Raw genomic sequence first — 18794 nt, forward strand, 5'->3', positions numbered from 1 at the left:
AGGCGCCATTAATAACCAGTCTTGAAAATTCATTCAATCCTATGAAATTATAGAAAGCCATTCTCAAGATGGAGTGAATTTCAGCATCAGTTTGTTCTCCACGTCATATGAGGAGCCCTCCTTCCCTGTCCTGCGTTGGACCCAGGAAGGATGCTGCGGGTCCTTGAAAGAGCGTGCTGGCAGAGGCCAAAGAGCCAGGTGGAAGAGACCATAGGCCCCTGGGGGGTGAGTGGGGCGGGGGTGGTGGTGGAGAAGATGCTGAGTTCACAAATCCCTCCGGCTTCCCTGAACTGCCCAAATTAAATTTATTTGCTTTCATGGAGGTTAGTAACCTGGAGACATTCCTTGCAATGTTTCCACTTACCCTCAAAGCATGCAATGGTTGGCTCTCTGCCTTTCTGTGCTCAGCACTAAGGTTGTTCCGGGACCCCGAGGGCCTCAGGTTGACCAGCTGTGTGTGCATGTGTGTGTGCGTGTGTCTGTGTGCGTGCATGCGTGTGCACGTTGTGGGGGGTAACCTGAGCCTTAGCTGACATACTCTTCAAGTCCTGGGACTTCCCTGTGTGGCTGTGGCCTTAAGAAGAAAAAAAAAGAAGCAGACGGTGAAGGAGAAAGAAAGAGAGAGGGAGAGAGAAAAAGGCAAGAACAGAAGCAGTATCTGCGGATGCAAGAAACCTGGAAAACCTTCGCGGGCCTAGTCTCTCCTGCACACATGGCTCCAGAGTTCCTGCTGTGGGCTCTCCCGGGCAGCTCAGAGCCTGCTCTGTGTCTCTGAGGGCCTGAAGGCGCCTCGGGCTCCGGTCTGGAAGGACAGCTGTCTGGATTTCCACTGCTCCTGCCCATCCCGGCTCACGCTCTTCCGGGGCGTGCGCTGCCTGCAAGGATTGGCTGGGGGCCTGAGCCCTGGGCCAACGTTTCCCCACCAGCACAGTTTTTCTCTCTCTCTTCCTCTCTCTGGTGCGTTGGGTGGTTTCATCCTGCCCTGGGCTTTGCTTCTGTAGTGATTTATCCTTTAACCAGAATGACTCATGGTACCAGATTTTATTTGTTCCAAGAGAAAATAGCAGAGGGCACTTCTGCCCTGTGGTCTTGGGAGGCTGTTCTGGGGGCCTGAGCCAGGAGAAGAGCTTAGGCTGCCCCACAGTGTGATTTTACAGCAGCAAAGGCTGAAGCTGCCTCAGGCCTGACTGCGCTGAAGCTGCCTCAGGCCTGACTGCCCATAAGGGCATCAAGGAGGAGGAGGGACGGGCTTGGAGAAGACCCGCCATTCTGCCCAAGCAACAGTCGCTCGGGCCTTTTTCCCCAAAACCTCTCCCCGGACACCATATTCTTTTATGGAGCATAGACCCGCGCAGGGAAACATAACTCCAGCAAAATCTGCCCACAGTAGACACTTCCTACACCATCTCCTATTTCACCTTCAGGAAAGCCCTTTTGGGCTCTGGCATCATTGTGCGCATTTCACAGATGAAGAAAATGTGGTCCAGAAAGTGGGTGTAAGGTGCTCCGTTCCCCTGGCTTGGAAAGTGGCTGAGCGGAGAACAGAACCCAGGTCCATGTGGCTCCGAAGCTTAGACGTCTCCTTAGTAAAAAGCCCCCTCAGTGTTCCTTCATTTATGTGCCCAGGCAGGACACCTGTGCCAACCATGAGACCTGCCACAACCTCAAGGGAAGGGGCCAACGATGAGAGGCTGGAAATCGGCTGGGGCTGGGACAGGAGAGAATGGCAGGGTCAGAGGGCACCCTGGGCTTAGGCTTGACACCTGGTGTTCGTGGATACATTCCAGTCCACTCCCAATTCTATCACGAGTGGGACTTATCTAAGAATGTCCATTTAGACTGTCCATGCTATGAAAGAATCAACACCTTACCCCAATTAGAACTTAGGTGAAATAGGTATCACCTAGTAAGGAGCAGGGCGAGAAATCCAGAAACTAGCAAGAGGAAATGAGCAAAGAGAAGAAAAAAGAATATCCAAAGGAAAGAGAAAGCAGAGGAAGGGCTCAGAGAAACAGGAGGATGCCCAGGGATGACAGTGAGGTGTGAGCAGGTCTTTCTCAAGTCTCACCCCCAGCTGACTGTGGCTCCCCAAGTCCCCATTTCCCCACACATGGGGGCACCTACATGGTTCCGGTCATTTAGTGTCTGCCTGTTGTCATCAGCTTAAGATACCGGGAACAGAAGTCTCTAGTCTGTGGTTCTCAGAGTGTGGTCCCCAGACTGACAGCACCAGCCGCCCCTGGGGACTTGCTGGATAAGTGCATTCTCAGGTCCCATCCCAGACCTAGTGACTCTGAAATTCTGGACCTGGCACCCAGGGATCCCATGTAATGAGCCTTACAGGGACTCTGATGCCCCCTGAGATTTGAGAACCACTTCATCTAGAGTAGGAACTGAAGACTTCACAGACGTTGCACGGAGTCCTTTGGAGAGCTCTTGACTAACTCTGTGTGCCTGAGTTCACATCACGGGCATTTCCATCCATTGCAAGGGCTCCTGGTCCTGTACGGGTTTGCCCAGCGCTGTATGCTCCCCAGCTGGGCCCCGCCACTACTTCCTGGAGGGACACTCGGGATAACCCCACCCCCTCTGTGTTGCAGTTCTCCCCTCCTCTGCCCTCTGGGACACTGCACCCCCTTTTGCCGGTCCCTCTGATTGTTCTCTCTCCCTCCTCCCCACTCATACCCATAGGCATCTGACAGTGCTTTCCCCAGGCCCCTCCTTCTCTCTGATCGCTCCTCTTAGAATGTAGTTCTCCCAAACACATCTGAATCTTGGCTCTGATCTCCCCGCCCAGTTGAAGGTCTCTGTACCCTGCTGCCAGCTGACGACTTGCACCCGATGACCCTGGATACTTCAAACCAGTGGGACCAAAGCTTAGCTCATGTTCCCCCAAAGTTGGTCTCCTGTTGCCGAGTTTGGGTTTTCTGCCTTTTTGTTGGTTTCCCAGTCAGCAAGATTTGCCCTCAGTCACCTTTCATACTGTTTCAACTGCCTCCTTCTTGCCCTAACTCACTCGACTCCAACCACACACATTGTTCCTCGAACATTCCAAGCATCTTCCTACCTCAGGGCCTTTGCATTTGCCATTCCCTCCACCTGGAAGAGTCTTTTCTCAGGTATCCATGATTGTCCCAGTCTCCCTTTCCTTCAGATGGCTATCACCCGAGCACTGAGGCCTTTCTTGGTGACCTGCATAAGGTGGCAGCACTCACCTCCCCCTGCCCCCCCACTTATAAGCCCTCTTACCTTGCCTAATGTATCTCTGTTGCCCAGATCACCATTGGACAGACAATGGGCAAACTAACAACCTGTCTTGTCCCACTAGAAGAAGAGCTCCCTCAGGGTTGGGACTTTGCAGTTTTGCTCACCATTGAATTCCCAGGACCTAACACCAGGCTCACAAGGATGAATGAATGAACTGTTGACACTCACAAAGCAGGCCCCTTCCTCAAGCCCCAGGCCTTATACCCTCCACTCACCTAGACTTCCATAGACCTCCCACCAGCCTCCTCACCTCCAGGCTCTCCTTCCCTCAATTCCCTCCTCCACACAGTAGCCAAATTGAGCACCCTAGAAATTACAGCTCTGACGAACCACTCTCCTGCTCTAAAACCTCCACTGGCTCCCCACTGCCTCCCAGATACAGTCCCCTTCTCTGGTGTTCTCCTCACCCTCCCAGCCTGTGACCTCCCTGCTTGGCTTTCTGCACCTTCTCCTCTAGCCACATGGGAAGTGTCCTTTCTCTAAACGTGGCCTCTTCTTTTCCATCTCTGTACAAATATCCATGCTAGTCCCTCCAGTTCTCTCACCCATGTGCATTCTGCCCATGGAAATCCTACCCATCTGAAAGCCCCCTCTTCCACAGCCTTTCCTGATTCCCTCCACTTACTGAATTAGAACTTTCTCCATCACATGGATTCCCACCATCCTTTCTGTGTGCCCTCTCTTGGTATTTATCATGAGGTATTCGGGTTCTATGAGCATACACCCTCCCTTCCTGGCTGGGCTCAGCCCATTTATGTGAATCTGCTAGTGTTGGGTCCTAGGGACACCATTGCCTTGGTTCTTGTGAGGCCAGCAGTGGGGCCAGTGGGGAGGGGCACCTTGAAGGAAGACTGTAGGTTCTAGCTGGCCTCCGGGCTGGGGCTGCTTCTGTTCTGGACCCCCTTGGGCCTAATGAGATCTGGGCTCCAGACCTGGCTCAGAGCCTTACTAATTATGTCCCCTCTCTCTTGCTTTTCAGTTCCTCCACCTGTAAAATGGGGACAAGCCAACTTCTCTCACAAGTTGCTCATGTCCCTAACTTGCACCCCAGGGAACTTGCCATGCCCTCTTGTTCTTAAAGCCCAAAGGGGTTTAAGTTCCAAAGGGGCCCCTTTGCGGAGCCCATTAGGGCTGTCTGGCTCCCACTCCCCACTGCCCCACTCTCCCCATTGATGGGAGAGTGCCAAATGCCCTGCCTTGCCGAGAGCTGAGGCTTCTCTCTCCAAGGGGTGAGAGCTTCAGTGACAAACTGAAAGCCCATGAGGCCTAGTTCTGTTTCTCTTCAGCACGAGGAGGCTTCCTGCTCCTGGGAACTGAAGACTTTAAAAACCAACTGATTTAATGACTTCAATGTACATGCATTAGAGTCATATGGATTAAATTTCTCTGAAAATACACAGGGGCTTTAAAAGCAGGCTCAGAGAATACTCAGCACAAGAGGAATTTGTTTTCTTTTTTCCTTTTTGTGTGTCTGTGCATGTTGTTATTGTTGTTAAAACCAAGGCATGCGGGAAACTGTTCAAGATGTTTGATAAATTGTGTCCACCAGCTTTGACCAGTTTGAGCCTGGAATTGGGGGCGCCATGGGCAGGAGGTGAAGGGCTCAGAAAATAAAGTGGCATCCCCACCAAGTCTGTCCCCTCATCCTCCAACTGTTTCCATAAGGCTCGGGTGCCCTTGACATTTAAGGAGGCCCACAGCCTGGTAAATGGGGGCCCGGCCTCATAGGCACCTGTGGTGGATGATAGCTGGGGGAGGGGCCTTCTATGTGGCAGGGTTGGGAGCTGGGTCTTTGGGCAGGGGCTGGGGAGTGATGTGGTTCCACACTGGCACGTCCCTCCCTCCGGTGGAGATGGTGATCCTCAGGAGTCCCCCTCCCCCTGCTAGAGTCTCCTGGGGGAGCTCTTTAAAACACAGATTCTGTGGCCTCTCTACAGGCCCAGGAGATGTGGGCCTGGGATCCAAGTCCATACCCAGGAGGCAGGAAGAGCCTGGGTCAGAGGGAGACGCTCAACCAAGTTGCAGAGGCCCAATCTCAGGTTTGGCCTCTTGCTGGCTGTAAGGAATTCAATCCCCCATTTCCTGCTCTGCACATTCACATTTGAGGTATTCATTCTTTGACCTTGCCTAGCACTGAGATAGGTATGTTCATATCCATTTTACACACCAGCTAATAGAGGTGCAGGGAAACAGAGATAGCTTCTCCCAAGACCTCCCCGCAAGCCGCCATCTTTGGATGGCAAGACTTTGCTTGCACTTGTCTTCCCTTTGAGGTGTCTCCTGGCAGGGAGTTGAACCAACACAAACCCCTGGGGCCGTCCCCGTGCATCATTTCCAGCCAGCATCCCCCAAATTACACTGGCATCAACCTCTTTCCCTACGATCAACATCCCCAGGGGCTTAGGTCTGAATACAACTCTTGAGATGCTGCCTACAGGACAGGAAAAATGGGGGCCAGAGAGGAAGCAAGGAAGTAAGATGAGCAGGGGTATCCCTGCAGTGAGGACAGGGATTCCTGAAGGGTCCTGTGGGCCCCAGATCGTTCTGCATGAGCTGCGGCTCCCTGGGATTCTGAGGCCTCTCTCGGCTCTCCCAGCCCATGAGCTATGGCAGAAAACAAGCTAAGGTCAAGTGGCTCCAGTGCAATACCACTCCCCTCCCATGATGTACTCAGATCAGCAAACAGGACCAGGAGTTGAATCTATGCTACATTACTGCTCATCTAGGCCCATCCTCCAAGACCTCACTCAAGACCTCACTCACCTCTTCCATGAAGCCCTCCCAGAGACCCCAGGCATGCAGATTTCTCCTTTTGAACTCTGGCTGGGTTTCTTTTATGAGCAAGATACTGTGCTGGGAGATGATGATGGTGTCCAGGAGGGGAGATATGCCACGGGCCTAAGCGACTCCAACATAAGGTAGGAAGTGATATTGTCACCAGAAGAGAGGGCTTGGGAAGGGTCAGACCATCTTAGGCTAGGAGAAGGATCTGGAGAGCCTCATGGAGAAAGTGGCCTCACAAAGGGAAATATAATGAACACCAGCTTGTATTTTGTCTCGTATAATTTAATTATTTCAGGGGTATTAGTGTGGCCTCCTCAAATGGTCTGTGAATTATTTGAGAGTGAAACCACTCATACTAACATTTTGCAGAGTCTAGTAAAGTTTATTAACAGAAGCTTAATAAACAAATATGAGTCAAAACAGTTTCAATCTTGCCAAAGCCAGTTCTATTTCATCCTTAACCCTTCATCCCGTGTAAAAAGTTTGAATGTTATGCCTCTTACGTTTGGGCAGGGTGAGAGAGGTTTAAATCATTAATTTAGTTTTTCAAAGCATGTTCTTTTGAGCATCTACTAATTGCCAAGGACTGTACCCCTCATTTTAGGAAAAAAGGTGATCACTATTCAGCTTGATAAACATTATAAAAAATGAAATACAAACCTTATGGGGCAACTCATCCAGTGATGGGAAGGGAAGGTCGGAGAAGTGAAATCTCAGTTGGTAAAAGAATAGGAAAGAAGACTTTCAGTTGTAGCCATAAACTAACTGCAAAAGCTACATAAAACACACGGAACAATTATTTTCAGGCACTGGACAGCAATCAACGCAGAGGTCAGTACTTGAGAAAAGGGAACCCCAGCAGCTAATGCCACATTCAGTCTAGCCCTCTCCATGAAGCATTTTCCTTATTTTGGCACAGGAATGGAATCCAGAGAGCAGCAGTCTTGCTGCATGGAGGGAACAGTGATTGGAGTTGGGGCTGAAACTAGGATCTGGTGGGGGCAGGTAGAGGGAGAGAGCCACAGAGAAAGAGACCCCAAAATTCTGCTAAAAATTTCCCTCAGGATCCTTGGCTGGCTTCTAAGTTGTGTATGCATAGTGGGAGACTCTAGAAAATCTGTTAGAGCCCTTGGGGAAGAGATATTAGAGACTGTCCAGTGCTTGGGATATGTTGGGGTACATGCTCAGTCTGAATGGAGAAACTTTAATGAATACTACAGGCTTTCAGTTGAGATCCCAGAAAATCCATGCCCTAGGAATAAAGACCACAGCCCCAAAGTAAGGACAAAACAAGATGATATCTGCCCTAACCAAGGCCTAGGCCAAGCCACAGTAAGATCAAGCCATAGTAAGATCTAGGTGATTTCCTCAGTATTTTAATTGCCTATCAGAACAAAATGTGTACTTCTTTAAAGGAAGGTAACATAACCTAGAGCCTCTACTGTGTACCATTCACAATATCCACCACAGAATAAAATACAAAAATTACTGAATAGGGAAAGAATCAGAAAAAAAAATGACCAATAATCATGAGATGAAATAGTCACTAGAAGCAGACCCGAAGATGCTTCAGATATTGGCATTAGCCACAGACTTCAAAATAACTATAATTAGTATATAAAGTAAAATAAAACAGAGTAAACAATAAGCAAATGGGAGAGACAGATAGTAACTATTTGTTCTAGGATGCCTGCTCCCTGTGTTGTTTTCATTCCCATTTTTCAGATGAGAAGATCGAGGGCCAGCTATGGAATGCTTGAGGTTTCACAGTCAGGGGCAGACCCTAGGCAGCCGGGACAGGAAATCAAGTCACTGGATGTGGGGGTGTCTGCACATGTGAGAGCCATGCTGGGCAACTGATGGAGGGGACAGGTGTGGGGAGGTCTAGGGTTGGCTGGGGTGGCAGCTCTCACTCACCACTTCTTGCCGTTGATGTCATGCTGCTGCACTGTGTAGCCGAAGAAGGCAGCCCTGGAGCCAGCAATGATTCGAGGTTTCCTGGTGTCTATGTTGAAGGTGTCTGTGAGCCCTGGGATGGGGAGAAGAGGGTAATCAGGCAGGCAGAGGTGTGGGCCCCAATGGCTTGATGGGCCCCACTGGCAGGTCTTGGCTGTAGGAGGAGTATATTCCCCTCTCCTTGGGGAGTCCCCATATGAAATGGTTAAGGTAGTCCCCGCTTGGAGGAGCCCATGGTCTGATAGAAGAAGGCCCAGCCCCGGCCCTGCAAGAGCCATAATCTGATAGGGGAGGCATAAAATGTATTCCCAGGTAGACCAGGTGTGACTGGGAAGACCTGGTCCCTCCCACTGAGGATTCCTGGTCCCATGGTGGGGGTGGGGAAAAGACCACTTCTTTCCTCCTCTACCACTCCTACCTCCAATTCTGCTTCTTCTAGCTTTTGCTATCTTCTTCCATTTTGTTTTCTATTTTCCCTCCTTTCTCCTCCTCCTCTCCCTCTTATTCTTTCCTATCTGGTCTCCTCTCATCTCTGCCTGTTAAAGAGTCAAAGAACTGACTTCCCACCTGTCCCCCAAGCCTGGAGTCCTAATGGTCATGGCTCCAACTCTGCCAGTTCACCACTGCCTTCTGAATCAATTTGCAAAGCTCTGCCTGGCTTTAGTTGGGGACACTGCTTGGCTGGAGCAGTCAATGCAAAGGAGAGGAAGAGTTCCATAACCCTTTCACCCTGGCCTCTACCGTCTTCTCTGTTTGGTTAGGTCACATATCAGTGAACTGATTCTATCTGCTGGAGAGCCTTGGTGTTGAGCCTTTGGTATTCTTGTACCAAATCACAACAAACAACAACTCACATCTGCATGGTAACTTGGGTTTCTGGGTCTCCTCATATCAGCCATTATTTTCCCTTAAGGAACCTTGGGAAAATAAGCAAGTATCATCTATATTTGGTGGAGGGGTTTCAGCCCCAGAGAGGTGAAGGAGGCTTGTCCAGGGATGCACAGCAAGTCAGTGGTAGCATCAGGAGCTAGCACCTTAGATGCCTGCTCTTTGACTCCTTCTCTCCATGCGGCATTTTCTGGGCATGTCTGGCCTCCTTACCTATTATCATTAACAGGTCCCAAACTTGGGACCCATGGGATTTAAGGGGTAGGATCCTACCATCAGATCAAACTTTCAGATTAGTGAAGTACAACCAATAGAATAGAATAGAATAGACAGAATGTCATTGTCACCCCTTTCATGTGTAGGGCACTTTATGCCTTTCAAAGAACGTCTATATATATGTTACCCTTTGACCTCCATGATAGTCTTGTGATGTGGGTAGCAAAGGGTAGCCCCCTAGACAAGGACTCTGAATGTGAGGCTTGTACCTTGAGTGTCCCATTGTCCTTCCCGTGGACACTGAACCCCTGGGCTGAGTGTTTGAGGGTGATACCCAGGAGCACCTACTTGAATAAGACCTATTGCATGGGAGCAAGTAGTTTCTTCCACACTTTCTTTTTTGCTCTGAAAATGGATACAGTTTCATCATTAGAGTCATTGAATTACAGTCCCAGAGGGAAAACTGGAATGCCTTAGAGTAGGGATATTAGATATATCTAATGTCAATTGATTATTAGTGCTGCCTAGAGCACTGAGTTAAGAAAGATTCTGTGCTGAGCAGGCAAGACTACTCTGGTCTGTGAGCAGTGCCCGCTAGGGATAAGGACCATGGCAAGTTGCTATGTAGCTGCCAATCCTGTTTTCACGATTCTTAATCTGCCACATGAATTTAGTGTCATGGCCCAGAGTGGGGGTGGGAGAAGAGGAGTACTTAACCCTTTAGTGCCTTCTTTATAAGGCCCAGACCATGAACGGGTTTCTCAGCCTGGTTAGCAGTGCGCAGCCTCAGGAAAGAGGCTCCTTGTCTGGTGAGCACAGGGGGATCAAGGAGCACCAATTCTTGGCCAGTAAGGGCATGTCATGGAGGAGAGAGGGACACTAGTGTCCCCTGTGCAGAGCTGAGAGGTGGCTATGGACGGGTCAAAGAAGTGGAGTTCTTCAGATGAGGAACTGCAAATCGGTTCCATAAATGAACACACTTATACACATGCACACACCCGTGCACACCATAGACCTGTGTGCACACACACAGGCTCCCACACACAGATGTAACACACAAGTCTGTGCGCATGCACACGTACACACACACTTTTATATGCACAGGTCACACACAGTCCCTGATTGTGTGCAACACTTTACCTGGCTCCCTGTGCCCCCTGCAGACACCCCGTGGCTGTCCCTGGTCCTCCTGTTTCTGGATCTGACCTCAGCAGCAGGGGGTGGCCCGGAGTAAGAGGAAGGCGCATTCTGGCTCTTGGAACCCACCCACCTGGAGGGTGAGGGCCAGGGAAAACAAGGCCAAAAACTGTGTCTTTGAGGTCTTCCTGCTATCAGTGCTTCTTGTGTGAACATGGCCAGAGGGATCCTTCTAAGACCTGTGAGGTCTGGTCAGTCCTCAGTCCCTTCCCCTCCACCAGGTTTCCACCCCACACAGTCAGGGCCAGACTCCTTATCCACAAGGCTCTGTGTCACCACCCCCACCCCCGTGCTGTTCCCTCTGCCCCTTATTCCCTGTCCTCCTCCTCCATCCTTCTGCTCCAGTCTTACTTTGTCAGACCACCTCTGCTCAGTATCTTTGCCCTGGCTGTTCCCTCTGCCTGGAAGGTTCCTCTCCCGGTTAGCCACATGGCTCATCCTTTAAGTCACTGGTGTCACTGTTTTAGCTCCTTTTTGTCCACCAGCAGACCACCCCGTCACTCTCGATCCCCCTTCTCCATTCCTCCTGATAGCACTGATCACATAATATATATTTGTCTGTTTCTTGTCACCTGGCTGGTGTTGATAATATTCTTAGGTTCTCGTTAGTGGCATGAAACACTGCTTTGCCCTCACTGCTCATACTTAGGGCCTGAATAGAGACCTAGCCCTTGGCGCATAGTCATAGGGACCGACTGATTGGATGGTTGGGGACCAGGAGGCACACGGGGCTGGGGCGCCCTCTCCCTTTCATGAGGAAAAGGAGAAAGAAAAGTCTATTCACTGAGCACTGAGATGTTCCAGGCACGATTCTAGGTATCTAACCATCAATTTTACATTCATTAGTTAAATCTCACACCAACCCTGTAAGACAGGTACTATACCTCTGGGAGGTTAAATAATTTGCCCTAAATGAGAGCAAGTCTAAGACCAAAGAGCTCCGGGCCCTGGGGTGATTGATGTGTTACCCCTGGGGGACCAGCCTTTCATGAGAAGAACCCACTAGGGAGGAAGGAATATTCTTTTCAGAGAAGGGGATCTTCCCTGACCTCTGTCCTCAGATGTCAGCAGGCTTTGTCTTTGGGGTCTGCTGGGAGAAGCACACGGAGAAAAGGCAGGCCTCCCTGTGCTCCTTCCCTCACTTGGGGGTCTGTCTGGGACCAGCCCAGTCTCCCCCCAACCCCCACCTTCAACCTCCTGGGGACAGGATTAGTGAAGTGGGCCACAGGGAAGAGGACAAAAGCCCTCAGGGTCAGGGCGTTAAGTGACAAGGTGCTGGGATTTTCTTTTGGCCAAATGGAGTCAGAGAATGGATTTCCTAAATGTGATGTCAAGTCTGACGCCCCGACCTTGGCTCCCAGCAAGATCTCTGGCGTGCTCTTCTGATGGCAGACGGCTTCCATGCTTGGGGAATGTACCCTTCTTAGAGATTTATGGACTCTGAGTACCAGTAAAACCAAACAAAGTTGTTTTTGATGGGAACTGATAGGCCGACTGGAGCAACACCGGGAGCCTGGCTTGCCGCCCCTCCGCCCTGGGTATTGATGATGGAGGAGGGAGATCCACAATGTTTGGGCTGCTCTCCTGGGGACCGGGGCCAAAGTGACATCGGCTGCTGCTCCGTTTTTCAGAAGCATATCTGTCTTTTTAAAAACCACCAGTCAGTCCCAAGAAGGGATGGAAGACACAACCCTGAGCTTGAGCACCCCTCCAGGCTAAGGTGAAGGCCACTGCCCAGCTACCAGGTGGGGCAGTCATCGTCCCAAATGCCACGAGGCACGCTGGCCAACACACGTCCACAGCTACTGTTGGCCAACAGCTCCCCGGGGAATGCTTACTCTAGCCTAGGGGGCGGCTGCCGCAAGTCCATTTTCATTGCTCCCCGCCACTGCCCAGCCCTGTCCCGAATCCTCCATGCAGGCCCAAGACTTCTGCAGACTCCTCTTGTGTGAGTTTTCCCTCTGGCTCCCTGCGGGGCAGTCCCCAGGGGCCCCTTTCTGAGCCCCAGACACCCTTGCTACCTCCCGCCTCAGGACATTTGCCCCTGCTGCTTCTTCTGCTTGAGCCTCTCTGAGGAAATGGATTTCTCACCTTCTGAGAATCTGTGTTAAGAACCAGTACTTGCTGGCTTCGTCCTGCCTTAGTTTACCTCCCGGCCCTCTGACTTAGGTACTCACAGTCCCCTCCACTTAGATTATGATAACAACATGGATAGCATTCACTAGGTACCAAACACTCTTCTAAATTTATTTCATCCTCCCAATACCCTTTTGAAGTAAGCACATTATATTCTCATCTTACAGGTGAAGAAACGGAGGCACTGGTTGGAAACCAGCAGGGGTCACACAGCTAGGAATGGCAGGGAGGCACTCCAGCCCCTTGCCGCCTGCCTCCATCAAGCCTCCTCTCCCCTGTCAGCCCCCCGCCCCCTCACTTGAATTCCTCACCCTCAGTGCTCTCACCCAGGCTTGACCCCTCCCACCCCCTGCTTCTTAAACCCTCCCCAGTCCTAGGTCCCAAGCCCTAAATCCTGCTCACTAGAGAGCTGATCAGTGAACCCCTGAGCTTAACATGTAGAATATGAGGGACCAGCTGTGCCAGAAGGAGGCAGCCAGAATTCCAAGGACCCTGAAAACACCAGACTAGCAGTGACAGCAAGAAGAAGCCCCCTAGGATACCCTGAGGATGAAGGCCTCACAGCAGCTCTTCGTGTGCCCAGACGCAGCCTCGGCTCACTCTGCGGTCCCTGCTCGGGGCTGTAGTTGCACCTGTGTAAGCAAACGCTTTGGTTTTCCTTGGATGCTATGAGCTTGGATGGGGGAGAGGGAGTGGAAATGTGACCCAAACTCTCCCAGATTGTCTCCCTCTTCTCAGTTTTACATGGGCCCCAAGAATCTTCACTTTAGTTTGTTTAAAAGCCAATCACACAGATAGAGGCAGCGGGGTGTGGGGTGGAGGAGAGGGGTGAGGCGTGGCACGGTGTGGCGGCAGAAAGACCCAGAAACTAATTTGAGCAAAAAGAAATGATAAAGTGGACTTCTGGCCACTGGGGAAGACAATATAACATATTTCCAAAGTGAGACAGAAATGAGGTTTCAATGTCTGGCTGTTTTGCCCCATCTGCATGGCTGTCCCCTCTGCCTGGGCTGGGCAAATCACGAAAGTTTGGTGATTCTCACTCTGCTACCAGTCACCTTTCCCTTCTGCCCCATGGCCATTGTTCCAAAGACAAGGCATCGAAGAAGACAATGCCAGGTTTGGGGGCAGGGCTGGCAAGTCCCCAGGGCGCCCCCTAGTCTAGGCCCCTGCTATAGCGGCCAACGATATCTAAGAGAAGGGCTAGGAGGAGGGGGCATGTGGTCCCCTCATCAGAGAAGCTTCTTGCCCATTGAAGGAAGAAGGCCTGCACTAGACAGAAGGTAGGCACAGCCCGAGGTGTCCTCTGGCTTTGGGGAGAAGCCGGGACCCTGCGCCCCGGGGTCCCGTTGCCCTCCAAGAAACCTAGTAACTACACATTCCCTCAGGAAGCCCTCAGGAGGGTGGGGATCTGGACTCTGACCTTGGGAGCCCCTGGCAGGTGGGGAAAGTGTGCAGTCCTTCCCCTGTGGGTAGCTATTTGAACAACAGGGCAATCGCACTGTCCTGCAAGCTTCTCTTGGGCAGCAGCTCGGCCCATACCCCCACTTGGTGCGGGTGTCGAGTGAATCTTTGTTAAGTGTGGGGTTAAACCTATACCCTGAGCAGAATGGATTTCCTACATCGTATCCCAGTGCCAAGACTCTGAGCAACAGAAGAACAAGGACTGGGTTCCACTTATCTCTTCATTCCTAACAAAGGCTTTGGGACCCAGTAAGTGCTCAGTAAAATGTGTGGAACGGAAGTGGACCATTTAGCTCTGCCTAACAATAATACAAAACAGATACTGTGGAGCGTTCCTGCTGGCCTTGGGGCTGGGCCATAGGAGGCAGAAATTAAAGTGAGCCAGCTCCCAGCTGAGGTCTTACGAGGCTTTGTTTCTGTTTGTTCACTTGCACTTCTGCCATGGATGTCCGAAGTATTTCACTCAGGCTAACTCACTGACGCCGGGAAAAGGATGAAGGATATCAGGAGCTGAGCTGCCCTAGCCAACCCTGGCTGAGATCGGCCATCCCCAGGATGTATGAACAAGCCCAGGGAGACCAGAGGAGCTACTCGGTTGAGCTCAGTTTAGGTCCGCTGGTGTCAGACATATGAACTACATGATTATTGGGCGCCACTCAGATTTTGGTGGTTCTTTGTTACGCGGAATCATTGAAGCGACTGGTCACTGATTTGGTCTGGCTCTTAAAGGATGGACAGTCAGGGAAGGGAAGGAACGGTTTCATAGCGTGATTGACAAAGACACGGGAGAGGGAAGCTGGGGGTGGTCTGTGGGGGACTCATGATCTCGAGGGTAGCAGTCTGATCATTCCCCTCACAAGGGCTCACAGGGAAGACTGGAGTGAAGCGGGGCTGGACCAGGTCCTCGCCTGTCAGGGAGCAGTGTGGCCCGGCCAGCAGGTCATGACCTAAGCCATGCACCCAGCCTTAGAACAGCGCTGCCATGCCTAGTCAAGGCACAGAATGGCAGACGCAGGGAAAGCAGACAGACAGACAGACCCTGAACATCGAGGCATCTGGGCTCTAGGTAGGGTCTATGCAGCCAACAAACTCTCCACAGCATGAGGGCCCTCCTGTACCTCATTCTCTTTCCTCCCAATCACCAGGGCTCCTGACCCACTATCCACCCCTCCCAGACAACTGAACACTGGGTCAAAGGAGTAGCAAATTTGTTACCAGGGATGCAAAATGTATTCGGATTTGATTTTTCTGAGTAAGCAGGGATCTTAGAGATCACGTCTCTAAGTCTAGCAGTCTCCCAACTTTACTTTTTTGCAGTGAAACCCAGCTTTTTTGAACACAATCAACACGTGAAATGCAGACACAAGAGGTTGAGGTTGGGGTTAGGGTGAGGGACATGGAGTACCTCTTCACCCCCAATGAGCGTCCTAATTCCTTGGAACCCCGGGGTATCCTGGAACATAGTTTGAGAACCACTTGATCAGGTTTAAGACTCTCATTGTCATAGGTCAAAGAGCAAAGGCTAGGAGAGGGGTGGGGATTTGTGCAAGGTCACTGGCTTTTCCTCACGCCCATCTTTATTCACTGCCAGGCCTTCTGCATGACTTTTCTCTTCAGTCCTTCAATTCAATAAAAGTGTATTTGGGTCTGTAAGAGTGTAGGTTCCACGCTTAGTAGCAGGGACACAAAGTTGACAAGACAAGACTTGTGGTCTTCAGAGTCAACAGTCATGTGGGCGACCCAATGGACATGTGTACTAGTCAGCAGAGCCCAAAGTGAGGCCCAGAGAAAGTTGGACCAGGCCGGTGTGATCTGGGTTCTAATCCCAGCATTGTCACTTACTTGGACCATGTGTCGGTGGACAGTCCCTATGCCTCTGTGGGCCTCAGTTTCCCCATCTGTAAAACGAGAGGGTTCTGCTCCCTGCCCTCTAAGGCCCCATCCCTGCGCACGTCAGTAAGTTTCTCTTGGGCAAAAGCACAGCCAGCTTCCAGCTGTCGGCACGCGAGCATCTGTCTTGAGACTTTGCAAACAATTTAGAATCGGAGGCCCGGCAATGTGGAGGAATGCAAACTCATCTCAATGTTGGCCAGAGCCAAACACATGTAGGAAGGGAACTCTCCAGGCAAAAATGATGATATTTTGCATTCCCAAGCCAAAGGGAAGGACGGAAGAGAACTGTCATGGAGCGCTCCGGAGTGTGCAGGCCCAGCTCTCTCTCCTTGCCTGAACCCTGGAGACCAGGCCTCAGGGCCTCTCTTCCTTGGCTGTGGCTACCGGCCCGCCCAGCTGCCAGAGGGGTGGCCTTGGTGGGGGTCCAGGCCATGTGGTCACCTTTCCAGGAAAGCACAGCCCTGCCCCATCATGAGACTGTGCTGCTGAAACCCCAGGGAGGAGATCGGGAGTCTGCGGCAGGGGATACCGTGGCTGCCTCCGGAATTCTCTTTAGAATTGTGGATGCCGGGCTTTGGGCACTACCTCCCTGAGTACACGGCTACGTGGCCTTGGAATGACTGATGCTTCTCTCTCCCCAGGATCTTCTAGGAATGGAAGTAATGAGCCCAGTGAAGGCACTGGGGAGAACTGGCTGGAGGACTCCCACTGAGGTCAAAAGCCAGAGGAGGGGCTCCTGACAATTCAGAAAAAGCAACCTGGTAATATAGTGCCCACCTCCTGAGAGCTAGGCCTGCCCTGGTAAGCAGAAGGAGGCCAGACAGCAGGAGCCCTGGGTTCTTCCCTGGCTTCTGCCACCCACTGGCTGAACCTTGAACAAGGCATTTCTCTCTGGACCTCAGTTTCCCCTTATCAAAAATGAGGACGCTGGACCGGGTAGCCTAAGAACCTTGACAGTCGGGATGTTCTGAGTCTGTGTGGCCCTTTGCCTCTGGATTCACTTCCAAATCCATCTCCTATTGGAGGGGAGAGGCGGCAGATGAGCACTGGGCACCCCAAGAGGGCAAGCTGATGGTCACTGCCCCCCCAAGTCCCTGCCAGTTTAGCTTCTGGGACTGGGGCCATTGCCTCTCCCCTGTAGCACTTGGGTCCCCCTCACTTTCAAGCCACTTCTGGAAGGGAGCTGGAGCCCCCTCCCACCTGCCCTCCGTGGCTCAGCACTCAGCCCCTGCTACAGTTGGGGGCTGTGATGGGGTGGGGGTGGGCCACAGGCCTGGGGATTCCACACCAGGTCTGACTGACAGGCCCTGACGGCCCTCTGGAGCTTTCGAGCAAACCTGCCCCAACTTGGGTCTTTCCTCTGGCTGAAGACCAGCCTGTTTTCCACCTCCTCCCACCAGCTCCTCAGTGCCTTGCTTCTTTACAGAATGACTGCCTTTCAAGAGGCACTTCAGGTCTCTCTGCTAACAGGTCATTATCCCACTGCCTTTTCCTCAGAAAGAAGTCCTATGGAGTCCACCCTCTGTCCTATCCCTCCAACCACGAGTGTCACCATCCAAGCACCGTCCTTCCTCTTCCTTCCCTCTGTTGAAGAAGCAGGAGGGAACCTATCTCTGGACGGAATCTCAAATCCCAGCCCCTCAACCCCAATCCCCGTGTGGTGCAGTGGCATGGGGCCCACTGAGGGAGCCCGATGCAATGATTTCACCCAACAGCTCAGAAGAAGGCGCAGATTCAGGGGATGCAGGCACCATCCCTCTGAAGGACCATCCCTCTCCTCACACTGGTAGAGAAGGGAGGGAGAGGCCTTCGTGTGGAGGCTTCCATGGCCTTCCACACAGAACGAGCATACCTCTCATGTCTTGGGGGACTCTCTCAGAGCAGTGATCTCATCTGGGAACCAGCATGTCCCCAGCCCGTGTTCCCTGCTGCTTCTGTCAGAGAGCCACTCTGGGCGAGCCAGCAGCCATCTCCTGGGTAGCTGTGGCCACCTGCCCCCTGTCGCAGGAGGAAGGGCCCCAGGTCAATGTGTACATTCATGTCTTTTAGGATGTTACATGTATGAAAAAAGAGCACATTGGAATCAGACCGCTTCCTCTTGGGTACAGTAAGGGGGTCTAGACGTTGTCCCTGGGTGAGTTCTGGGTCCCCTTGAATCTTGTGTCCTGAAAAGCCTTCCTATGTGTACAAAGGTAGATAAAAGCTTCCATATTCATGATCTCATTGGGTCCAGACTGCTTCTAACACACTGTCTACCCAGAAGGAACACTATGGATCTCACCAGCCTACCTCTGTCCCCTATTCCAGTCTCCTTGTCTCATCTAAAAGCTCAGACATTCTCTGTCCTGTTCCCGTAGGGTCCTAATGCTTGCTGATGTGTGACTTAGCACAAATCAGAAGCAATCAGACATGGGCTGGGCAGCTGTATGGGGTCCTGAGGGCCCCTGGCCACTGGGGGTTACCGAGGAGAGCCAACACTTACACGGGGCTGGGGGTGGGGGATGCTGTGGGCTCAAAGAGATACACTTGCATAAGCATCCTGCGAGAGGAGTGGGGAGAAGGAGGCTGTGCTGGCGAAAGCCAGAGCTGTCCTTTTTATTTTTTTGAGAAATCAGGAGTTTGCCAATGTGCTGGTTAAGCAGATGTCAAGCTCATGGAAAACAGGCCTAAAAATTGAAAACAGCAAACTCCGAACTGAAATTTGCTGTAATTAACATTGTTTTCACTCCCAGCCTTGGACAGCCATCTCATGCCCTCAGGGGATCACCTCCTTCAGGAATAAGACTCACAATTTCATGAAAGCCAGTGCATTTTTCTGCCTTACATCATTTACTCCTTTTTCTAGCCAGGAAAAGTGATCCAAATGGACTGCTTTCCTTAAGATTTTCAAAAACAGCTGTGAAGGAGATACAGAAACACACCGATCTCAGTGTTATGAATCTCTGTGTTGCAGGTTCATTTCAAGCACAACAAAGCCTAGATGAACTAACCCC

The 18794-nt window shown here is 51.5% G+C and overlaps 1 protein-coding gene across 1 annotated transcript in view; it reads right to left on the bottom strand.

Annotated features, from left to right (window-relative positions):
• Positions 1 to 18794, bottom strand: part of LOC111153129 (integrin subunit alpha 11) — a 108354-nt gene that overhangs the window by 72100 nt on the left and 17460 nt on the right. The window contains exon 2 of the mRNA XM_022511924.1: positions 7969 to 8080. Within this exon, the coding sequence (XP_022367632.1) occupies positions 7969 to 8080 (112 nt within the window). The remainder of the gene's footprint in view (positions 1 to 7968; positions 8081 to 18794) is intronic.

Source organism: Enhydra lutris, unplaced genomic scaffold, assembly GCF_002288905.1.
Source record: "Enhydra lutris kenyoni isolate GAN:26980312 unplaced genomic scaffold, ASM228890v2 scaffoldscaffold31, whole genome shotgun sequence".
NCBI classification, from domain to species: Eukaryota; Metazoa; Chordata; class Mammalia; order Carnivora; family Mustelidae; genus Enhydra; species Enhydra lutris.